Raw genomic sequence first — 24905 nt, 5'->3', positions numbered from 1 at the left:
AGTAGTCATTTTCATCGGTAGTCCCCCAGCCAGGTGTAAAAAAGGCAGCCTTAAAAATAATCACGGGTATAAAATCACAAGATAAAATTACATACAAAACATTATGGTTAAGAAATACAATTCATGTAAAATAATTATATAATATTTAAATGCTCATAGAAAGCATTAGTGCCCACAAGTTTGGCTCTCTACAAGCCATTTTTTTTGCATTCTTTTTGAATGAGAAGAATGACAGAGACTCTCTGATGGTTTCAGGCACTGTGTTCCATTGCTGCTCTTACGGAGAAGACAGCCTGACCAAAAGCTGTTTTTCTCCGGGGGATAATGCAGTCTTCCCTCACTGCCCCTCTAGTTACTCTGACCTCACTGGATCTAAAATGTATAAAATCACATAGTGGAGGAGGTGCTAAACCATGTCTGATTTTATAAATTAAACAGATGCTTTTGAATTTAATGAGATTGTCCCAGGTAAGTAACTGATATTTCCTCAGAATACTACAATGGTGGTAATGGTATGGTTTTTTTATCCAGTATTTTTAACGCTTGTTTGTATGATGTTTCTAATGGTTTTATAGTTGTAGAGTGAGTATTGGACCAGCTTAATATGTTATGTGGGATAAAATCATGGAAAAGAAATATGATTTAGCAGCTTCAGCTGAAAGGAAATCTCTGATGAATCTGAAATTTTCTAGACTGAACTTAATCCTATTACTAACTATTTTGATGTGAGTTTTGAAATTGAGGTTTGAGTCTATATGTAATCCTTAATATTTGTATTCTGTGACAACCTGTAATCTTTCTCCAGATATTAAAATTTCGGGTTTTATATTTATATTGAAAATATAAATTATTTGAAAAGAACATGGTAACAGTTTTGGATATGTTTAATTTCAGACAGGATTGCTCAAGCCAGGTTGAGATCAGTGACATGGCCTTTGTTAGTTTTGAGGCAACTTCCTCTGTAGATTTTCCATGGTCCAAGATAACTGTGTTATCTGCATACATCAAAGTGTCACAGTTCTTACACACAGATGGTAAATCGTTAATGTATAAACTGAAAAGAATTGGACCTATAATTGAACCCTGTGGAACACCAGTTAATAATAGTAAGGGGGCAGAATTATATTGGTCAATTCTTACACTTTGTGAACGAGATGAAAGGTATGAATTGATGAGGCTAATGAATTTGGAGGAAAAATTAAATGCATGAAGTTTGTGCAGTAAAACTGAATGGTTAACTGTATCGAATGCTTTACGAAGGTCTAAAAAGATTGTTCCCACTATCCCTCCTTTGTCCATTTTGAATTAACCTTTTCCAGAAAATAACGTGTTGCTGTCTCTGTAGAATGATTAGCCCTAAATCCAAACTGCATTGAGTGCAAAGGAAAAGAACTGCAATTAAGATGATTGGTGATTTGTTTAGCAACCAGTTTTTCACAAAGTTTAGATACTGTTGGCAAAATGCTAATAGGTCGGTAATTAGATGTAAGAAGGGAGTTACCACCTTTAAATATGGGAATGACACTAGCAAGTTTCCATGGCTCAGGAAATTTCCCTTGATCTAGTGACAAATTAATGATATGTGTTAGTGGACCCATAATGGACTGACATATTTGTTTTAGCATGAGTGTGTCCATCCCATACATGTCTTTTGCTCTTGAAGACTTAAGCTGTGTAATTGCCTTTTCCACATCGGATATGAATACAGATTTTGGATATAGTGGCGGCTCAATTACCAAAACTAATGACAGGTAGATTGTTATATTTCACAGGGAAACTTTTGGCTATGGTCTCAACAGAATCAACAAAATACTCGTTTAGTGTCTGTGCCACAGCAGATGGATCCTGCAAAAGCATGCCATTGTTCTTTAGCTGGATTGAATTATTACTGGAAGAAGTTTTACCTGTTAGTTTATTGATTTGTTCCCAAATAGCTTTTGAGTTTCCATGACAGTTTTTAATAATTGTGATAAAAAAGTCTGCCTTTGCTTTTTGTAGTTGTCTTGTCACTTTATTCCATAACGAAGCAAATATTTGTCTGTCACAAAATAGTTTTGACCTATTGGCTTTTTTAAGGGCATTGTCTCTGTCTTTCATTAATTGTTTGATATTATCACTGAGCCAGGGAAAAGAACACTTTCTGTTTTTGTGTTTAATTGTCACTGCAAATTCATTAATTTTTGTTTGTAAGCATTCAGTGAATTTCTCACTAATTATTTCCAGTCCAATAGTAGTGTACCAGTTCATATTTCTTATTGCTGTTTGCTCCTTGGAATGCCAATGAACTCCTTTTTTCCGGAATAGGCTGAAAATCGCTTTCTGTTTAATTTTCTTGTTATCAGCACCATGTTATGATCTGAGAGACCAGTTAACATATTCTACATTTTTGTGATCCGTTCAAGATGGTTGGTGAAGATTAGGTCAATTTGGGTGCTACAATTAATGTCAAAGACATCTGAGGTGCAAGAGATAGATTTAACCCAACACATTCTAAATGAATTGGGGTTTTCCACTGGATTTCACTGCACTGTATGTTATCTCGCACATAGGCTGATAACTTGCTGATGGCTTAAAACTAAATGTACTCACCAGAGAAAGTGAACAGCCAACTCCTAATAAGCTTTTTCAATGGCGCTGGTTAAATTAACACAGTGCCGTGGGTACGAGTCACTCTAGCCTGATTGACAGGTCGCCATGGTAACGATTTGGCAATCATAGATAATCCCGCCCTAAAGCATACTCTGCTTTATGGTCTATTTTCCTCTATATAGGAACATAATTTACCAAATGAACATCATGCTGTGTTGAAGAAGAATTGAAACTAGTGATTGAGACCATAAACTCACTAGGAAAGTGTTTACTGAGGTAATAAATCAGCTGAGAAGTAGCAACATTTTACCATTATTTCTAATGGAGCCGGACTTCTTTTTGCAACCAGAGGAGTCGCCCCCTGCTGGCCGATAGAATACAGGTTTAAGGGACTTCGTTCAGTTTCCTGACTGGAAGCTTCCCGCTTGGTAGTTACTGAGCCCAAATAACCCTGATGACATAATTATGACATCACCAGGGTCATTATCTCAGACTTGACAAAGTGTCCTCCTGAGCCACAGAAGACATTATACAGCTGTTTTCACAGCTGAGTAGTCTTATCCATGACTTGGATAATGATCTTGATGTATAAAATCAGTGAAGTCAACATTGAAAAAACATCGACAAGTCTGCCAACGGTATGAGATAATATCAGCTAGTACAAAGAGATAATATCAACCTGTTTCATTTTATTGATACATTTGCCGTATTAGATGAATCATATCCATACATTCAATTTCATATAACTCCTGTTACAAGATCTCACTTCAATGACAGAATTCTGTCTTGTTAAATAAATAAAAAAATGTGGTGGCTGAATATGAGACTAAACGACTCCTTAAATGGTTAATTTTGCAGTTTGAAAACGAGACTAGTAGTTTTTAAGAAACTGTAAACTTTTGATACAGAATATTGAGATTGAATGGGCAACAATTTTGCATATGCTTAAGTTCTTGGAACCACATATAATTTAGAAACAGAATAAACTCATTTATCCAGTGTATGCATCACTCTCAATACTGTGTATGGTTTGTAGTTGATTTGTCATGGTTCAAAATAAAATCTGAGTCACTTATCCAAAAATATATTCCCAGGACTCTGAACTGAAGATGTCTCTCCCAATGTTTCTCCTTCACTCGTTTTCTCTCAGGCACTGGCGCGCACACACACCCACACACACACACCCAGCTTCCTAATGTATTTGTAATACCAATGTAAGACTCACTCACTCACTCACTCACTCACTTTCTCACACACACACTCACACACACACAGATCTTTATACCCCACTGGGAGTCTTTTTAAGTCTGGACATTTAATTTTTTCTGACTCGGCTGTCGAGCTCTGCAGTACTGGGACATTAAGACAGAAAAACATCGTCAGGACAGTCCAGATAACCAACGTCTCTTATCGTTATCCACAACCTCACTGCTCTGGGGACAGCGCTGTCCTGACCAGTGTCCAGCTTTACTCCACATGTGACAGCAGTGTCCTCTGTAAGTCAGGACTTTAGAGAACCTCTCCGGTTCAACCAACAATGAACAAAATGGCATGAGATGCTTAAGCAAAAAGCATTTCACAATTGTTTTGAAGGGTTTTGATCATCCAGATTTCTGGTAAATCATAGTAAGCATTTTTCAGTGATAGATGAAGCCTGTATGTCAGTTCCAAGTTGATGCTGCTGCGAAACAAACATTCACAGCATGTTAGTAGATTGGCAGCCTCTGAAATGTTCAATGGTTTGATGTAAATGATGAGTACTTGAATGAACTGTGTTCTCTCTGTGCCTGTGTCCTCTGCCTCTCCAGAAACTGTTTGGCAGACATGAAGCTTCATCTGTTCAGCTCTGGGTCTCCTACAACCGCCAGCCAATGAAAGCTGCCCAGTTTATGACCCGGCATCCAATCACAGTGAGTCTCTTTTACATATATAGCACCAATAATTCACAAATGAAAAATTTATGAAAGCCTAATCAGTAAACTGAATGATTTGTTACTTTCTTTGGTACAGGCTGAGAGGTGTCTGTAGTATCGAAAACTGTTAAGTACGTGTGTCTAATCTGTCTGACTAATTGAGACAACATTTTTTTAAAATTGGTCCAGTGCTGAGCGAGTACGCTGCAGTCTACAACAGCAAGACAGGTCTGCAACATCATCCAGGACTTTGGCCAAATGAATTGGCAAACCTGCCCATAAAATTGTTCATAGTGTTTCTCAGAGAATATTTAAAAAAAGCATTTGGCCTTATGTAAGAACACTTTCGTGCTCTCATTCTAAACCTCTCTTACTTTTTTTCTTTGAGGTTTGCTCCTACGAGTGCCCCGGGTCAGATTTACCAGACTCTCCGAACTCTCCTCCTAAATTGCTGATTTCAGCCTGAAGAATGTGTCCAGTTCAGGAGGAAATTCACGTTTATGAGTAGGGGTGCATCAAATAATCGACATCGTCAACAAAAATCAATGATAAAATTAGTTGCCAATGAATTTAATTATAAATTAGTTCATGGCCTCATCGGATCTTAGCATCATTGTCCGCTTACTGGAGTGAAGGGAACAGTAAAGTTAGCAACATCAGCGTTGGTATTACCTGGCAGTGTGATGAGACACTTAACCCACGAGACGAGATTCGAGATTGGGGTAACGAGATCGAGACGAGACGAGACGAGACGAGATTTTAAAACTATTTTTAAGAAATTTTTAATGTTGAATTATGCGACAATTTTGAGCATTAAACACTTAATTTCCTGCCTTCGTTTTGATTTTTTTTGATGTAAAGAGAAACACAAAGTTCAAGTGGCGGGTGACTATTCAAAATCTATAACCTAATCATTCAGAATATAAATCAGGCATTCTGTGTTGTTTTCAGATCTGTTTCTCTTGTAGATCAACTTTTCTCATGTAATATCATCCCTGCTGAGTCATGATTTAGTCTTCCCTCCTCTTTGTGTGTTTGTTTGGGGAAGTAACCTCTTTAAATGTTTAAATGTCTGTGGCACCTTTTCACCATAACGATAAATAATTTAATTTTAATTTAGTTTTAAACTCCTGGACTTTATTAGCTCTTGTGTTTCAGCAGGTTTTCCGCTCATGGTTAAAACTTTCAGCACATTCAGAATCTCTCACATCTCTCTGACATGTCCAGAAAAAAGTCAGAATATTAAGAGAATAACGTCTACCTGCCATTTACTCTTCTGTGCATTACCTTAATAATCCGCTGCAAGTAACGTTATCCCCTTCAGACCTTTTGACCGACGCAGTTTGAGACTGCATGTTGCATGTGAAATCGAAAGTAACTGAAACACTTTTTGATCAGGCAGAAATATCACCACAAATCCACACACTAGGCTGTGCTTCTCTTTTTAGATGTTTTATGTTGCAAAACTCTGCCAGCTAAGCTTAACACTCTTCACAGCTGTCTGGACTCAGCGCGAGCGGTGCGGGTGATTACTATCAGCTGGGCGGAGTGGATTAGCTCCACGAGTCTTATTAGTTTTGTATTTCACTTCACAATGTGTGGCTTGACAGTGTGTGAAAAATGTCAATTGCGTGAGTCTCGACAGCTTTTTACCTGACGAGAAATCTTGTCGCAGTTTAATCTCGATAGATCTCATGCCACGAGATCTTGTCACACCCCTAGTATTAACACATTCGCAACCTAAAACCTCTTCTTAGTTAAGATGAACTGATTGGCTTTTGCAGTGTAAGCTTCCGGGCTTTGCAGGTAAAATGAACAAATGTCTTGCGCAGCAACAACAATCGCATGTGTATTGAGGGCTAAGATGATTGGTCGCAAATGTTTTGTTTTTGTGATTTAAAAAAAAAAATCTTGTTGTAGCTGCGGCGGTGTTCTATTACCAGCGGAAACACTGACCAAGGTCAAGAATGCCTTCACACTCGAGAGGTGTTGGTGGTGGTGCTCCAAAATTATGGTCTCCAAAATAAATATAAAGTAATAACATATGTATAAATTTGTCAGAGATCAGCCGTCACATCCCCAGCTCTTCTTCACTCCTCTCTCTGGATTACTTTAAATAAGAAAAACTGCATATGAACAGTGTGGTTCCCATTTCTAAAAATATGTGACACAATCGACATCCTGCTTTTGCTGGAAGAACCACCTACACTACACAGTATACACGTCCATGTTTCCACCATTATATCCAATCTTCTCACATTGTGTCCAACCATGCGTTGCACCCTCAGTCTAATCAGACAGTAGGTCAGTGAAGTAAGGATGACCTCATCTCTTTCCCCCTTTTCCTAACAGGAGTACTACATAGCAGATGCGTCAGAGGACCAAGTGTTTGTGTGTGTGAACCACCAGAACAATGTCACACACCTCTACATCTCAGACACACAGGGCCTGTCCTTCTCTCTGTCACTGGAGAATGTTCTGTACTACAGTCCTGAGGGCTCCGGCAGCAACACACTGATCAGGTAATGCACGCACACATCTCATGTCATCGGTCACGTCTAGCTGGCTAGTCTTGATGTCATGCAAACGAGTCCAGTTTCATGCAAATTAATGTAAAAGGTAGAATGTGTCAGTAACCAGGCCAAAAGTTATGCTAATTTACTAGCTTACAGCGCATTACTAGAAGGCCCGCCTCCTTCACTATACAACTGTACTGAATGCCTGGTCATGTCAACGGGAAGTCTTGCAGTAGTCGTGCAGTCGTTCCCCCAGTAACCTCAGGAACTGACTGGAAGACCTCTAGTTTCCATTACAGATGCCCGAGAACACTGATCATCCAAAGGCTCTGCAAACACAGACGACTAATGCGCCTTTATCTAATAAAAGACAATCTACTGATCTGACGCCACAGCTCTGTCTGACCTCTGAGCTCCGCGGTTGTTGTTTCCCTGCTCCGCCTTCTCGTTAATCACATCACAAAGATCCTGTGTTGTTTGACGGAAGCAGCCACTGTGTTGACTCAGGTGTTCACCTGCCAGTGATGCTGCACGCGTGCGTGCAGTTTTCTTGCATCATTTCTGGGTAATGAAGTTCAAGCTTCCTGTTTACCTCTCTCTGCTGTGTGAAAAGATGACTCTCATAGCTGTAATTTTAAAATGCTGATGCATTTAGTTTACCCGTGTTTGGCCACCATGTTACAGGGAAAGCAGCAAAGAAATGAATCAGCAAAATGTTTTCTTAGCCACACATTACATCCCTATTCTAAAAGTAAATGGTGTTTTAATGAAACTCAAAGATTTTTTCCTAAATTTCCTTAATCCAGATACTTTGCCAATGAGCCGTTTGCAGACCTGCACCGAGTGGAGGGGCTGCGAGGAGTCTTCATCGCCACGCTCATCAACGGCTCGGTCAGCGAGGACAACATGCGATCAGTCATTACTTTCGACAAGGGAGGGACATGGGAGCTGCTTCAGCCACCTGCTGCCGACAGCCTGGGAGGAACGGTGGACTGCCAGGTACACAACAAAACCCACGTCTTTCATGATTTTAGATTTTTCTTCCGACATCAGAAATTGGTTCCTTGTTGTCATCAGTTATTATTATGGTTGATATGATAAAATGTGTTATATGATCGCCTTGTGAGCTTTTATCTGTAGCACAGTGTTTTGCACAGGTGCAGGTGTTTTCACCCGGCTGTGCCACCACAGAGAGTACATGACCTCTGCTTCCAAACAACTGGCTGTAGAGAAGAATGTGGTTTGGTTTTGCAGATGTGTTTTTGTTTTTGTGACCAAAACTATGGTTCCTTTACTGCATCTACACTAGTGCTGAAGTCATTAACTGATTGGTTGAAAGAAAATGAATTGGCAAAAATTCTGATAATGGATTAATATTGGTGTAATGGATCGTAGTTGATCCATGATCCGTATTGAACCTTCCCCCACGGTACGGCACGCAGGTAATCTGTGGATTCTTTGCAAAGTTTAACCATTATAGTGTGAAAACATCTGCCTTACTTTTTAAAGTAATAACTCCGTAAATCACGATGCAGAGTTGCGTTTTAAAATGTTTCTTTTTCTTTTTCTGCAGAGATAATCCGATCTTTAACTCAAAACCGTGAGATAATCCAAACCATGGGATTTGTTATCCATTGGACCAGTATTGATTAATAGTTAAATGAAATAAATGAAAAAAGCTTCTCTAATACTTGTATTTAAGCTGCTGGCAGTAAATAGGTTGTGCCCATATGTATTATTTAATCAATATCACAACTAAGTCACTACATTGTAGTGCCGAAGATTTTCCCATTGGAGGTGTTTTGATACGGATAAGTCTTTTTAAAGCCGAATGTCACAGGTTTTATTGCAAGTTTTACAGCCTGACTCCTGCTGGTAGGGTCAAATCTTTATTAAACTGGAGGTGCTTAAAAGTTGAACTGTACAGACTTCCAAAATCAACCCAACATATTGGAAAACCAACATTTCTAACCTTATTTGTTTTTCTACTACTTACATTCTTTGTCTAGTAGTTGACCCAACACTCTGGGGGTGTAGAGCAGAAGGAAGAAATCTGAAACCAATTAAACAACCTCGTCTGACTTTCCTCTCCCCTTCAGCTCAGTAAAGGTTGCTCTCTCCACCTGGCCCAGCGCTGGAGCCAGCTGTTCAACATCCAGCTGAGGAGGATGCCCATTTTATCCAAGGACTCTGCACCAGGACTCATCATGGCCACAGGTGGGACAACAAGCAACACCCGTGGTATATTTTTAGAAACTCAAAATCCTGAAAAATCGAGTTGTCAAGGAGATGAGCACCAAACTAACACTTCACACATCTGACACAATCACAAATTGGGCCTTTAAAAGTTTTAACCTGTAATCGCATTTTTAACCCATCCTGAAGCAGTGAAAGGTCATTCTTACACTACTCGAATACTACTAGAAATCTCTGCAGTCTGTGTGACGGACAGAAAAAAAACTTATGAAAAGAGTGGATGTATGAGTATGTCTTTGTCAAGACACTTTAGGTGCCTCCTGTTGGACGATGCTCTCACTGACGGAGCTGGAGCCAGGCAAGCTTGTGGTATATTTCAGCAACTTCCTCTTGTTCTGATAACACAAAAGTTCAGCCTACACAGGAAACAAGCAATATAAACCAACAAGTGTCCACTTCCTGTATTACCCAAAACACAGGAAATACGCTTGCAGCCTGCAGAGAAGGTGCTAGAGACTTCTTGTTTAGTGTGTCAGTGTTTTGAAGTTTGTTGTCCCTCTTCAAACCTCTTAATAAAAAGTCACAAGCACCAGACGGATGAATTCATCCGCATGAAGTGGGATGAGTTTTTCTGCTCTGCTGCTGAAGCAGAGTTCCAGCCTACAGTTTGCAGCCTCTTGGCCTCTTCACAGCTGGTGGAAAGCATTGATTTGTTGAGACTCTCCGGACTCTAGGAGACTGCTTCCCCTGCATCCAGCCAGTCCCTCTAATTAAATTCTTATTAGATAATGGGCACAAAGAGAGAGTGTAAGGCAGAGAAGAGGAGGGAGGACCGGCAATCGCCAGTGCCATTTGCTTCGTTATCGCTCTCAAACAGATGGGCTAATTACTGCTGCAGCACCCAGCGGACACTCGACAGGTCAAACACACTCATGAATACAAGCAAGCATATACATACACAAACTGCACAGACATGTTCACATACATACACAACAACGATAGTTCTTGTCAAGGTGATATGTGTCTCTCACGTGACACACATACACCTTGGTGTGCTGCTTGGGACACGGGATGTGTCACTTAGTTTTATTGTTGTAGGCCAACTTTTGTATTGAAAGTGAGTACTTTTTTCTGTTTGCTTGCTGGGATCCAAAAGATTTAATTTATTGAGATTAGGGATGTCATGATACCACAATATAAGTGGTCGATACCAATACCAGTGAAATTCTCGATACCAATTCGATACCACATACAAATAAATCCCATGTACTTCTGCATACACTCCTTGTTGTTGTTGAGAGGATGTCCAGGACAGATGAGGTGATTTGATCAATATATTGTCAATATATTCATATAAAACTTCAATTAATAGCCGAGTCCCACACAGCCGCCTGCCTCCTTTACTGGCCTGGTCTGGTTTTATAGAAGTTCTTTGGATGCATAACACCTCTTAAACCCCGCGGGGCCGCCCGCTTTAGCTGCTTCTAAGCTGCTTAGATCATTAATACAAATATTAATTTTTGAACGTATGATCAATACGTCAGTATGAACATGCTACACATCGTTAGATCAGTTAGATTCTCCACAATTCAATAGTTCAGTTCATTTAAGGAAAACAACGAGCCCCAAAGTCTAATTCTTCTGAATTTACCAGTGTAATCTGCCTGATACAAGAGAGGAAAAGGGGGAAAAAGTTCTGACTCACGTTAACTTTGAAGCTCTCGTTAAGTCTGAATGTGTTGTTCCTTGATTATTTAATATATTCCTTTAGTCTGTAAGGGTCCACCCATCAAAAGAATCAAAACAGCTTTTCAGAAAAATGAATCCAAGTTGTGAATCCTGTCATGTGAAGTCCATCGCTCTCTGTCTGCTAACTTCTCTCATCCTGTCTGCTAACTTCTCTCATCCTGTCTGCTAACTTCTCTCATCCTGCACCCTGTTGTTGTTTTGATGTTACTTCAGAATAAAAGTGCATAAGCCGTCTGTCGGAGCTAGATCAAATGAATGATGTGTATTTGATATTATTTGATACATTTTTTTAAATTGTGTTTATTATTCTGATTGAAATAAATAAACTGTTTCATAGTAGGTTCAGTTTTGTGCAAAAGGAATTAAAGGTCTGTCCCATATGGACGCCTGTCCCAAATACAGGCAGGGTCAATTCAGTGATTTTTAGCAAATAAAAGCCCGGGCTATTATTCAAAGTTGTACAGTTTGCTAAGTCTTGTCTTTGCTTGGCATTTAGCGGTTTAACTTTTCACCCAGCGGAGTTGAAGTACAGGTGGGCAACAGAGCACGCCCAACCAAACCTTTCAGTGATGCTGAAAACAGGCCTGAAACTTTCAAGCAGAGAGGGCAGCCAGATGCTGCTTTTCATCCTGGTGTTACTCTTTAAATGGTGATGCTCACAGAACTCCATGTAAACACACAAATGCAAAGATAGCATATTTGTGCTTTCCTGTTTCAAATCTGCACAATGACGGATAGTCTTCTTTGGAACATTCATTTATTGCCTCAAGTCCCTGGCTCCTTGTGTGATGATATTTAATGAGAGTCATTAGCCCGTTTTACACGGAGAGAGAGTGTAATTCATTTCAGAGGCATTATTACAGTCCTCAAAAGAGACACAGCAGCCATGTTACTCCCATTTTAATCTGCGCTTCTTGAAGTTATTCACCCTGAAATGAGATTGGATTAACAGGATCGATGTCGGCAGATGTAAGCAGGTGTCTGTCTTCTTATGTGTCAAAGGGAGACACTGCTGGTATTAATCATCCGGTCCATAAATTCCATTGTTGTTGATGGATGGATGGAAGGATTCATATTGCAGATGGATGTGTGTTTTGTGTGTGTGTGATATTTACCGGGGTCAGTGTTGGGAATTAGAGTTTAAATGACATCAATACTTATATTAAATAATAATAGTTATAATATAATATTATAACTAAAAATAACTAAATGTAAATGCTCCGTATTAGTATAGCGCCTTTCTAGTCTTTTTCAACCACTCGTGACGGTGAAAATAGATGCCCATAACAGTGGCCACATAATCTGGTTACATCAAAATATAATAAATAATCAATTCCAAACTCTAATTAATAGATAAATTTATAACTATACCAAAATTACCACCCATAGCTAGTAGATTGAAGGATTTTGAATTCTACATAGAAGAGGTTGGAATTATATTTACTCTTTTCATTCATGCAACATTAAATAAACCAGCATGTACTGTACATCCACAAGCATTTCTTTAAAAGATAAACACTAGGAAGAAAGAAAGATTGTGCGCCTGCCCTGTGTTGAGCCTGCATGAGCATTGACACACATGTTGCTGACAAAGAAAGCACAGTGAGGGAGCTTCAAGTTGTTTCTCAGCGTACATGGTTGTTCGGGGCCGAATCAGGACTGTATGTGTGTGATCTGTGTCAGATAACAGTGCCAAGTTAAAAGGAGTTAGTTAGTGTGCAAAGACTGTGTGTCTGTGTGGAGCATAGCATTACGTTAAAGAAGAAAAGTTGCGTTGGCATGCTGGTTGTTAGCAGGCCCACTGTGGATTGGCCAGGCGAGGAACAATCGGAACCACATCCTTCGTACTCTTTCGCTTTGTCGTGTTCCGATTGAGATTGAGGACCTGGTCCCTCAGTAAGCCCCTTGGCATTCAGCTACTTTGTTGCTTCTGTTAGCATGTGAATTAGCTAGCAGACTTTGTGTCGTAGCCGCTGGCTAAATGAACTGGTTTGCAGGGATCTTAGGCAGGCACTCAGGCCGCAGCTGTAAGAAAGAGAGTTCTGTTCTGAGCAGTTTGCATGCAAACATGTGCTGATTAGTTATATACACATAGTACAGCAGAGGGTCAGGGGAATGTTGGTAGTTTTGACTGAAATTGAAGTATAAACAGAAGACATTTGACTATTCTGTGGGGAACAGGGATGTTTGTACAAACATTTAATCAATCCAGTTGACATTTCATTATGGCCCAAAGTAGTGGACTGACTGACATTGTCATCTCTAGAGCCATATATGATCAAATTCAATATTAATTGCGAGACTCGATGTTTTTAGTTCATTTAGATAGTGTCATACATAGCACATAAATATTTATTTTATTTTATCGGAACGCCTTGCAGAATTCTCCTTCTAATAACTCATTTTCTTTGAGCTATGTTTACGTCATGTCACTGGCTTATGACATTAAAAGCACTACAATGTTGATACAGATGTCAAGTCTCTTTAGCCATGCTAAAGCGGCGTGGCTCTTGTTTGGTCCACCACTTTGGTCCAGACTGAGATAGATCAAGAAGTATTGGATAGACTGACAAAAAGCACAGACATTCATGAATCCTACTGACTTTGATCTCCTGACTTTTCCTCTAGCTCACAAAAAAAAATGGGTCAAAAAAAATGTATCCAGCAAAACCTCTTCTAGTTGCATTTGTACATTATGTACACACATTCATAGATGATTTGTAATAACTTTGGTGTTGAAATCACATCTCTTAACACCTGCTCAAAATGTTTTTGACAAAGTTTACCACAGACCTTTACTCTCAAAACCAAAATTCAGACCTTGTCTTTTATCTATCTTACACTTTGGTTTGCTTTACAATGAGCATTGCAGCCTAACATGTCCACTGGCATGGCTGTAGACTCTTAGTCCCAATAGTTTTCTGAAAAACAAATGGAAAAAAAGTTCAGTTTCCATTTCTGAATGTTTGATTTCATTATATTACTTTTTGAATTGCCCACGCAGCTCATTCCTGGTAATCTGCCTTACTAAATAACAACTTACTGTCAAAGGAAAGTGTTTCTCAGTGCATACAAAGCCTGCATGCATGAAAAGGTACAGAATGCTATGGTTTGAGTTCTTGGGTTACATATTTTCCATATCTGAAGCAAAAACAGTGGCCACAAAAAGTCTGTAATATTCAGGGAAAACCCCTGTAATGTGTGTGTGTGTGTGTGTGTGTGTGTGTCAAATGTCTTTTTGTCCTCTGATTGCAGGATCTGTAGGCAGGAACTTGGCCAACAAGCCTAATGTGTATGTATCCAGCAGCGCTGGAGCCCGATGGAAGGAGGTCAGTACAGAATTTGACACAGATGACAAGAAAAACACAGCTTTTAAAATGGAGTGAAAGCAGTCCGTCTATCAAAGAGAGTTTTCAGCATGTTGCAATGAATTTCATCTCAGCCTGTATGTGGATGTAAGCAATATGGACCTCTCTTTTTCCAAATACAGACCTTTTTTTTCTCTTGAAAACACACCTAGAAAAAGCTCAATATGAACACAGTTCAAACTTTATGTTTCATGGATGACAACTTAGGGGTGTACTCACTTTTGTTACCAGCGGTTTAGACATTAATGGCTGTGTGATGTGTTATTTTGAGGGGACAGCAAATTTACACTGTTATACAAGCTGTACACTCACTACTTTATATTGTAGCAAAGTGTCATTTCTTCAGTGTTTTGTGAGAAACTGTATATGATTTGGAGAGTAGACCGTGTTTTCTGTGAATGATAACCCATGTCTCAAAGGATAACTTATGAGTCATGATTTCATTCTGCTGCTCACTTGTGGGTACAATATTGATACATTTTCAAATTATAAAGTTATTGTGGTGAATGAGCTAGAAAACCGTTGCCTAAATGTGCATACCTGACAGACAAAGCAGCATCAGAATTCATTTGGAGTGGAATGAGGACTGCAAAGCTAACAATCACTCTCTTTTTATCTCTGTTCTAGTCTCTACCAACTCGTGAGAAAAATATCTGTCTCCCTACCTGCTAAATGCTCCACTATGGTTGCTAGCTAGTTGCTAACTTTGTTTGTCTGTTGTTTGGTGCTTGGCAGATAGCGAGTTTTTTCCGAGCCGAAAGACACTAAACTATGCCTTAGAGCGGAGAGGAACTGCAGTAGGAGATTCTCTGTGGGTTCATTGCTACGAGCGACCCCTTTCACATCACATGTAGTCGACTCATCGTTAATATGAAAATAATTTTAAACCTTAAAGATTCATAGACTGGTCTTTTCAGGCTGTCTTTAAAGAGATGTGATTCAACATATTGCTCTGTTGACCATCCTTAAATAGTTGTGATCTTTGCTGTACTGAACTGTACTGAATTTGTGCGTTCCAGGCAGCTTCCCCCACATTTTGCAAACCTTAAGACTTTAAAGACACTTTAAGTGAAGCTGTATCTCTCAGTGATGTCTGAACATACAATTTTACCAATAAAGCAGTCAAATGTTTGATATAAACCTGCCCTTTGACCCTCCAATCTGTTCATTCCTTAACTGAACTTTACAGTTTTGAATATACCATCACTGTGTTCTGTCCCACTCCTGCTTCCTGTTTAAATAAAGGTGTCATTGACAAGGTCATTAAGGTGTCTTCCTCCTTCAAATTAATTATGACTTGTGTTTACCAAAGTGTTAAATTACCTTTTCTGGCTTATTATGTACATTATGTTCCAGTAGTTCATTGAACATGCTCTCTGTTGTCCAGGCACTGGCAGGCCCTCATTTCTACACATGGGGCGACCATGGTGGGATCCTGATGGCTATTGCACAAGGAGGCGCCACCACCCATCTTAAGTAAGTCCAAAAGACCTGTTGTAAATGTTCATCCGGGGGGAAAACTTGAGCTCTACCTAAACAGAACAGTTTCAAACATAAAACCCTCAGAGGCTGCCTTGTGACTGCAAGGATTCCATTTGAAATCCCCAAACAACTTGTGGAAATCTGGGGAGTGAAGCACATAAACGGCACCTTTCCCGGTGGATGTGCTCATTAGCTGGCAGGAGCAGATTGTGTGAATGTGAAGCAGCTTGTTGTTGGGGGGAAAAAAAGCAAACAAACCTTCCCTCAGTACACAGAGGTGTAATAAAACATCTCTTTGCCAACAGCAACATGTTGCCGCTATTCATATTCATGTGCAGGTGATATTAACGTGAAAACAGCTGGCCTTGTTTACACACAGTGTGACTTTAGTTTCCTTACCCTGACCTGATTTGTCAAGTAAAAAGTAAAATGCATGTTGAACATGGGGGTAATGTTAAAGAGCTGTTTTTTAGATGATGATGTCCTCTCTTGCTGTTGTTAAATCAAAGAATGAGTGGGTAGGCTGCAGAAGAAAGGACTTTCTGGTAACATACTTATGTGAAAAAAGAACAGATACAGGCTTTCAGCAATGAATTGGGAAACATCTAAAAGGTTATTGTTGCTTGTTGCAAAGTAATATTGGTTAAATATTGGCCACGTCCCTGTCAGGTTCAGCACCAATGAAGGCGAGAGGTGGACCGACTTTCAGTTCTCAGACAGGGAGGTGTATGTTTACCAGCTGCTGACTGAGCCCGGGGAGAAGAGCACCATCTTCACCATCTTCGGCTCCTATGCCGACCAGAGACACAGCTGGCTCATCCTGCAGGTCAACACGTCCGAAGTTCTGGGTAGGTTGAAGAGTGAGAGGGAGGTTCAGAGGGAGGGAGAGGATAGAGAGCTTTTATGTTCAAGATCCTCAGCTCTTAGCAACAACAGCTATTTATAAGTTTGTACTTCAGCTGAAGTGCCCAACTGAAGGTTTCATTTATGTGGAGCGCCTGAATTTGCATTCATTTTGTGACTGCTACATTAAATATAGTGTTAATGTTAGCTTGTTAGTTACTTCAATCATAATAGATAGTTGCATCACACTTCATGCATTGAAGGTTAAAGCTGAAATTGCTGTGTGGAAATTAGGGTTAGAAAGGAGATAAATGCGTGTATTCAAGAGCTGTGAACATTTTTATTAAGGCTACTTGATTGGAGTGTTTCATCACATGAAAGTCCTGTACAGGACTAAATTTAGAGGAACAGGAAATGGACAACCGATGGACCTTTTTGTTTTTCTCCAGGTGTGCCGTGTTCTGACGCTGACTACAAGCGCTGGTCTCCTTCCGATGATCACGGTAACGAGTGTCTGCTGGGCAGGGAGATAACGTTCAAGAGACGAGCGCCCCACGCTACATGTTTTAACGGAGAGGACTTTGACCGGCCCGTCACCATCTCAAACTGCTCTTGCACACGACAGGACTACGAATGGTTAGGGACCAACACATCCACAAAAAACTTCATATTTGTCACTGAGGGAGAAGACGAGTTAAAAATAATAATCTATGTTCATTAGCTTAGCGTGAGTGGGACATTTCTCATATTAGAGGTAGATGTCACTGGCTGGCTGAAATCTGACTCTTCATTACATTTTAATACTCGCAAACTGATACATTGTTTTAAACCTACTTGGCACATTTTTATTAGTCCTGAAGCTCCCATCACAACTCATAATGAGTCTGTTATGAAATGCACATCAGGTGCTGCCATTAATCTCAGGGCAGAGGCTAACTGGCTGTTATTTTTTCTGTTCCCGTGTTTCCTCTCCCAATCTGTCCTCCTCCTCCTCCTCCTCCTCCTCCCCCCAGTGACTACGGCTTCAAGCTGAGTGAAGACTTGTCTCTGCAAGTGTGTGTGCCTGACCCTGAGTTCTTAGGTGATCTCTATGCTCCTCCAGTGCCATGTCCTGTAGGTACCACCTACCGCCGCAGCAAGGGGTAAGCCGCTGTTATCAGACTTTACAGTGCAGAAATTTGCAGCCTCGGGTTATTTTGTATGGTTTATTAGCATAATGTTGGCTTCTGCAGCACTAGTGGATTTACATCGACATGAGTTTTCTTATTGTAAGCTTTTTTTTCCTTTGAGCTTTATTGACCTTTTGCCAGGTTTGTCAAATATTCATGGACCTCTCTGAAAGTCCTTGCATTGGAGTCCCATAGACTGTAATTTGACCAAATCTAGACCCTACGTGGCAAATTTTATAATTTATTTTTGTCATTTGACAGATGTGAAACCGGAGTTTGAAGTAAAAAAAAAAAAAAATTGTATTTTCTTGTTTGATAACTCTTAATTATCTGTTCTTTGTTTTTCAATTAAACATTTGTGGTTTATCTGGTCGCATTGTTGACAATGCGCATGGGCCCACATTTGAACCCGTTATCTGGCATAATTATTAGCCAAACAACAGTCCTCACCTTTTATTATTACCATTTATTGTAATTACCTGAGAATTCCCCAGAATGCAAACCAGCCTTTGTTCTCTTTGGTTTATTACTGCTATGGAGAGAACTGCCATTGCTGTCATTTGCTGTGTTTGGTGAGAGCACCCCCAAGTGTCCAACTGAGGACGGTTCTCTCTGTTCCTGCTGCAGCTACAGGAAGGTACCAGGTGACAGCTGTAGTGGAGGGGATGTGGAGTCCAGACTAGATGGAGAGATGCTGCCTTGTCCTGTTGGAGGTAAACCCACGCTTTATTAAATCTATGCAGGGGTACAGTTAATTTATGCAAAATTACAAAAATTATGCTGTTGGATATTTGCTTTTGGCTTCGCCTGTTTCCCTTATGTTCTCTGGATGTGTGGGGATTGGCTGAGGGAGACCAGAATCACAGGAGTTGGTGCAACATTCCCCTTTGCCCAAATCAAGCATTATAGGGTTTATCATTGAAGTTTTCCTGTTGGCTTCTTACCCAGCTGACGGAGCTAATGGAAATATCTTATCGCAGAAGCAAAGTCTTTTAACTGAAGACTAGGTGACAAACGTGAATCACATAATGATTGTCTTATTCTATGTACCAATTTACTGCAGGCATCCAACTGAAATTGAGTTTCACTTTTTATACTAAAAGTGAAAATCACAAAAAAGTAACAGTGCAAAGTTAGAAAACAGAGGTTAAAATCATTTTAAATATGTTTTGTGGGAAGATGTAATTCTAACCAAGAAGCTGAACACATATATATCAAACTTCTTAAAATGAAATTTTGGACTTGCCTGAAAGAAAAAAGTAAGTATTCACGCTTTTCCTCACAAAAAAAAATCCTCAAAAAATCACACGTTTTGCAGAATAACATGAAAGAGTGCAGTGTAACTATTTTTTCAATAATGGACAATGGGTCAGACGTAGGTCTCTGAGTGACTAGTCCTGCTCTGAGCATACATTTAATTAAACATATGATCTCTTGAGAACTGCTCATAAATGCTACTCCTACTCTTTGCTGAAGTAGAAGTAGCTTGATAAATGTGTCTTGACTTTCACTGTCAAAAAATGTTTTTTCATTCTTAAGTTGGCTCTTTATTGCATTCTTATGCGGATCTTGTGACTCCTGATCACAAGATACACACTCCTGATCTCTATAAGTTAGGAACCTTATATCTTCTTCTTCTATCTTCATCTAAAAATGAACTTCTGGAATTCATAGTTTTCATGTGACGTCACCTTCCAAGGAAAACGCTCCCTTAGACGGCAAAATGACGTTAATTTCCGTTGCTTGCCAACCAAGTGATACACTGTAACTTTGATTTTTTTACTTTTTGCGTTGCCAAAATGCTGAATGGTTGTTGTGCTTTCGGATTCACTAATCGAAGAGACAAGCCTGGGTTGTCTCCCTGGGATTCCCCAAAAGTAAAAGTAAACATTACCACAGTCGAGTGGCGGCAGGGAACTGGCGGTTTTTAACAGTAGAAACGTGGCAGCGGATGCTGTAACGTTATATGGATCGGGTACGCCCAACACTTGCAGTTTGTGTTCATATCTTTCTTGTTTGTAAGTTGAAAAGTGATCCAAATAAAATTAGACTGCTTTTGCGGAGTCTCTACGGGGGAGTCGCGGTGTGAGCAGCTATGTTGGTCTGTTGTTTTGCCCTCCTCCTCCTGAAAACTATAAATTGAGATGTTTGTTAAGATTAAGATTAGATGCATGTCTGGTTGAGTAAGAGTAAATATTTGAATTCTTCTGAAAATAAGGTTAAAATGATGTTGAAGATTCCCTTTCTAATTTGTATCTTTTATAGAGGTGTACAAATTAGGGAAAGATAAAGGAAAATTTTGCTACATTATGTGGGTGTCCAGTCAGTGCCTACATGTACCATGACGCATTGCGCCCTCTCGACCCTGCTGATCTTGGTTGTCTTGAAGATGGTCTCCAGCACACCTCTGTCCAAGTGAGGAGTCAAACTTTAATGCATAGTAACGCACACAGGTGTTTGTGTCGACGACAGCATCAACAACATCAACAAAAAACATGCTGAAATTTGAAAGGCAATTTGAGTAAAGGCACCACCGGTCTCTGCCAGCCCAGTGCTCTTACACAGGCTATGCAGTCGCAGCCTCTCCATCTCTGTGCTGCCTTTCTTCAGCCTTATAGTCTGGCTGGAATAAATGCATCTGAATATCTGAGTCAGCCAAAACATTTGCCCTCGTCCGTAACATCCTCTGCACTCATATTTTGGGATGCCATTTTCAGGGTTGGAACTGTAGCTAGTTTAAGATACAAGATACAAAGAGAACAAGTAAGTTTTGTTTTTGAGCAGCATCCAGTACGTCTCCTGGCTACCCAGAGGCTACAAATCCAAGCTGAAATCACCAGTAGTTCTTCTGTGCCTCCACCCACGTCACTGTGATGGTGCTGTGCCGGAACAGATTTTGCTGCAGGAGAACTCTTTCTTGGTCAGTATAGGATGCTTTAAAGAGTTTATTGCTTCAATTGACTACATCTGCCATCATCACTGACTGGACATCCACAAAACGAGTTTTCCCTTTATTATCATAAATTAAAACTGAAATCTCTGTTAATGTTAAAGGTGGGGTATGCAATTCTGGAAAAGTCTATTTCATGACAAATCCCATGATATAGAACAAGCCCAGCCTTGTATGTATGCAAAAGCTGGTTTCAAGTCATATAACATTATATGACACACAAATCATGGCTGCAGTAGTGATGTGTAGCTCGGTACGGGCCACCTTGTGTGTTTACAATTTACAGAGCCAGGGCTGTGTACAAACACCAGATTGAATTTGACAAAAAGACGTGTATTGGATTAGAATGACATACTCTACCTTCAATACAGACTCATAATTATAACAGTACTTCTCCCACCCACAGTATCATGTGATTATTTGTGTATTGAAGTGTATTTAAGTGTGTTTTCTCCTGTGCTCTCTCAGAGAGTAACGAATTCATCCTGTACGCGGTGAGGAACTCCATCCATCGCTATGACCTGGCCACAGGCACAGACCAGGCCCTGCCTCTGGCCGGCCTCAGGGAGGCTGTGGCCCTTGACTTTGACTATGACAGGAACTGCCTGTACTGGGCTGACATCTCACTGGACACCATACAGGTTAGTGGGGGATTCGGCCGGGAGGTAACCGGACCTACAGACTCAAAGACAAGTAATGCAGGCCTTGTTGAGGAGAGGAGCTCACACAGTTAGTGAAAATGTCATTCTGCCATGCTGGAATTTTAGCTCACTTGTGAAATGAATGTAACTGTAACTGCAGCATGTGCACCACAATAGTCTCATTTGTTTTCAGTATGTTTACCAAGGTATCACAATGTCCCATTAATGTTAACCTTTCTCCTGCAGCGTCTGTGTCTGAACGGCAGTACAGGTCAGGAGGTTGTAGTCAGAAAAGATCTACAGAACGTGGAGGCTCTGACCTTTGACCCCATCAGTAGACTGCTGTACTGGGTTGACGCGGGAGCACAGAAAATTGAGGTATGGAAGTGTGTGTGTTTGTGTATGTAATTAACACTGTTAAAAAACGAAAAGTGTATAGGAATTAGAACTCCACCAATCTAGAAATATTTACAGCTGTAGACGTGTCTGAGCCCTGTTCTTTAAATACGGTTTAACTGATCCATACTTACATGTGGTCATCAGGCTAAAATGATGCTGTTCGTTCTCAATAGGGATGAACGATGAATGGTTTTCAAATCGAAACTGCGATTTGAAAGAACGATGGCGATTAAAATGTAGGTTAATTATAAAGCGTGTCTGACCTGTTTTTAACAGTCATGCAGTTACAAATTAATTCCTTCTTGTGTGACAGACCTGCTCAAAAGCGCCATGCGCCTCCAGCTACAGTCTTACTCACCAATCAGAGCGGGCACAGGGTGGGTACATTTTACAACAACAAACGAAACTGGATGATAACGTGGGATAGTGGCGCCAGGCGAACAGACAGGCAGCGGCTGTGCTGCGGTTTTTTGTCCGGCGTCGACTCACACTGAAGTGTTTGAGCAGCGGAGCGTTTAGCTGCCCTACGTTATTGACGTGTTGTTAATTTGTCATTTTGTGTGCTTCAACTACGGATCACATCTCTCTGTGAGCCCGTTTCATTCCGCCCTCTGCACATTTCCCTCATGGGGCACATCAGAATAAGAGCGTTTTGCCTGCCTGATTTTGCTGACCAGATTTTGTTAATTTGTTCAGCTGTCCTTGATTTTTGTGCTTCTACCATGGCTAAGTAGGCTACTTGGTTAAATTGTTTCCGTTTTTGTCTGTTTTAACTGTGTTCATTATACGATCTGGAGTCTGCACAGGGTATTTTATTCTCTCTGCCATTCTGCGTCTGACATCCTGCTCGGTTCGTCTGCTCTGTGCTGCTTGACACGGCTTCTGTCAAAAACAGACTGGCAGTGAATATTGAACTTAGGCTAAAATAAAAATCGCAAATCGAATCATAATGGCAATATCACAAACCACAACCTGAAAACGCTTCTTTAATTGGTTGATTTTGTTTTGCCATCCAAAGACTATCACAGGTCTTAAACTGAAAATGATTGAATGATGAAGTTTCTCTGTTGTTGTTTTATTTTTTATTTTTTTGGAAGGTGTCTAACCCTGAAGGCGACCTGCGTCACACTCTGCTCAACTCTTCTATCCTGGAACATCCCAGAGCTCTGGTTCTGCTGCCTGGAGAGAGGTAACCCACATACACACCAACACACACACACACACATACACACAAAGGGTTCTCACACGTCCTGGAATACCTGGATAACAGTTGACCAATTTTCAATTCATGGAAAATGAGAGAAAAAGTGAAATGTCCTGGAAAAGTATTTCTACATTATGTTGCAGCAGCGTTGTGAAGACACACTTGACTGACTCTCAACCTTTACCCAGACCAACAGTCATTCTAACGTCAACCCTGCACATTAAGGAATGAACAAAATGTCCACACTCTTGCAAATGTACTTCTGCATTTCTTTAAAATGAGTTCAGCTGATCATCAGAGTTACCACACTGCGGTATTTGGTTTTTCCCTTAATCTGTTTTAGATTTGGTCAGAAATGTAATTTAATTTCCCTGCACTTCCTTGCGCTTCCTCTTTCTCTCCTGTCTGGTCTTTGTCTAAAGCTATTTTTATAGCCAGTCTCTCTATCTGTAAGCAAGAAGGCCTTAGCCCGGGTAGGGTGTAATTCTCTGGCACAGCCTTGGATCAAATATTTGATGATAACATATGACATTATTCACCAAATTACAACTTGCAGGAGGGGTGTTTTGTTTAAGACTTGTGTTACAAAGCGCAACCTCATTTGGACTTTTTCATCCAGTTGATTAACAGGTTCCATAATAAAAATTAAACAATGCACCAATTTTAGATTAAGTCCAAATTTAAACACACAATCCCCATAAATTCATACGGTATACATCCCACAGTCTGATGTTCTGGACTGACTGGGGAGACCGGGCTGCTGGTGTTTACCGGAGCTATATGGATGGGACCAATGTGTCCTGCATCGTGTCCGAGGGCGTCCGCTGGCCCAACGGGATCACAGCTGACGACCACTGGCTGTACTGGACTGAAGCCTACAGCGACCGCATCGAGAGGGCCGACTTCACCGGGGGCCAGAGGAGCGTTCTCATGGAGGGGCTGCCTCACCCGTATGCCATTGCTGTCTTCAAGGTGAGACTGTATATTCAATAGATGTACGATTTAACAAAAGGTTTTGTTTCCTGTATGTAGAAAAGGGGTTGGATTGAAATGTGTTAAATGTGTTACGGCGTCACTAATGAGGAGTTTTCACAAGCCTGTGTTGGACACTATTTTCAGAATGACCTGTACTGGGACGACTGGTCCAGAATGGGGATCTTCAAAGCTCCAAAGGCTGGTTCCCAGAGCAATGAGCTGATTGTTGGCAGACTAACTGGAGTCATGGACCTCAAGATCTTCTATAAGGGGAAGAACAGAGGTGAGGAACAGAGAGTGGAGTCATGTCCAGAAAGTTTGAAAGCTTAGCAGAAAAAGTGACAAATGAATCAATGAGATATTATTTTAAGTAACTTTCAGACTTTAGATTTCAGTTTCAGACACACACATAAAATATAAAAACAAATAAAAGGTTATATTAATAGTAGATTACATGCCTGCTCAAACTGAGGTCTGGATCTCTTGTCCACCAGGCCATAATGCCTGTGCCGACCAGCCGTGCAGCCTGCTGTGTCTGCCTCAGCCCGGCCACCGACACACCTGCGTCTGCCCCGACGGTACCCCAACTGTAACTATGCCCAACGGAGAACTGCAGTGCCAGTGTCCCACCGGCTACCAGCTCCAAAACAACACCTGCGTGAAGACTGGTGAGACAAAATTACTATCTTGATGCTGTAAGATAAATGATCAGGAGGGACTATCTGATTAATTAGTAGTTGCATGTGATGCTTTCTTTCCTCCAATCAGAGCACAGTTGTTTGCCCAACCAGTACCGCTGCTCCAACGGCCGCTGCATCAGCAGCATCTGGAAATGCGACAGCGACAACGACTGCGGAGACATGAGCGATGAGCAGGAGTGTCGTAAGTATAAAGCCACATCACTTTCCTCC

General features: G+C 40.6%; 1 protein-coding gene across 3 annotated transcripts in view; it reads left to right on the top strand.

Annotated features, from left to right (window-relative positions):
* The window catches only part of sorl1 (sortilin-related receptor, L(DLR class) A repeats containing), a 92432-nt gene that overhangs the window by 45765 nt on the left and 21762 nt on the right, over positions 1 to 24905 (top strand). For all 3 annotated transcript variants that reach the window (XM_038692897.1, XM_038692898.1, XM_038692896.1), the window contains exons 7-23: positions 4398 to 4499; positions 6855 to 7024; positions 7825 to 8017; positions 9118 to 9235; positions 14219 to 14292; positions 15719 to 15807; positions 16483 to 16661; positions 17106 to 17292; positions 17670 to 17798; positions 18453 to 18538; positions 21244 to 21416; positions 21663 to 21794; positions 22913 to 23004; positions 23745 to 23991; positions 24139 to 24277; positions 24489 to 24662; positions 24763 to 24876. In XM_038692897.1, coding sequence (XP_038548825.1) covers positions 4398 to 4499; positions 6855 to 7024; positions 7825 to 8017; positions 9118 to 9235; positions 14219 to 14292; positions 15719 to 15807; positions 16483 to 16661; positions 17106 to 17292; positions 17670 to 17798; positions 18453 to 18538; positions 21244 to 21416; positions 21663 to 21794; positions 22913 to 23004; positions 23745 to 23991; positions 24139 to 24277; positions 24489 to 24662; positions 24763 to 24876 — 2398 coding nt within the window. The remainder of the gene's footprint in view (positions 1 to 4397; positions 4500 to 6854; positions 7025 to 7824; positions 8018 to 9117; positions 9236 to 14218; positions 14293 to 15718; positions 15808 to 16482; positions 16662 to 17105; positions 17293 to 17669; positions 17799 to 18452; positions 18539 to 21243; positions 21417 to 21662; positions 21795 to 22912; positions 23005 to 23744; positions 23992 to 24138; positions 24278 to 24488; positions 24663 to 24762; positions 24877 to 24905) is intronic.

Source organism: Micropterus salmoides, unplaced genomic scaffold (assembly GCF_014851395.1).
Source record: "Micropterus salmoides isolate LMB-PRFRI ecotype aquatic unplaced genomic scaffold, ASM1485139v1 Ms_hic_scaffold_3, whole genome shotgun sequence".
NCBI lineage: Eukaryota > Metazoa > Chordata > Actinopteri > Centrarchiformes > Centrarchidae > Micropterus > Micropterus salmoides.
This window is presented reverse-complemented; position numbering and strand designations above follow the sequence as displayed.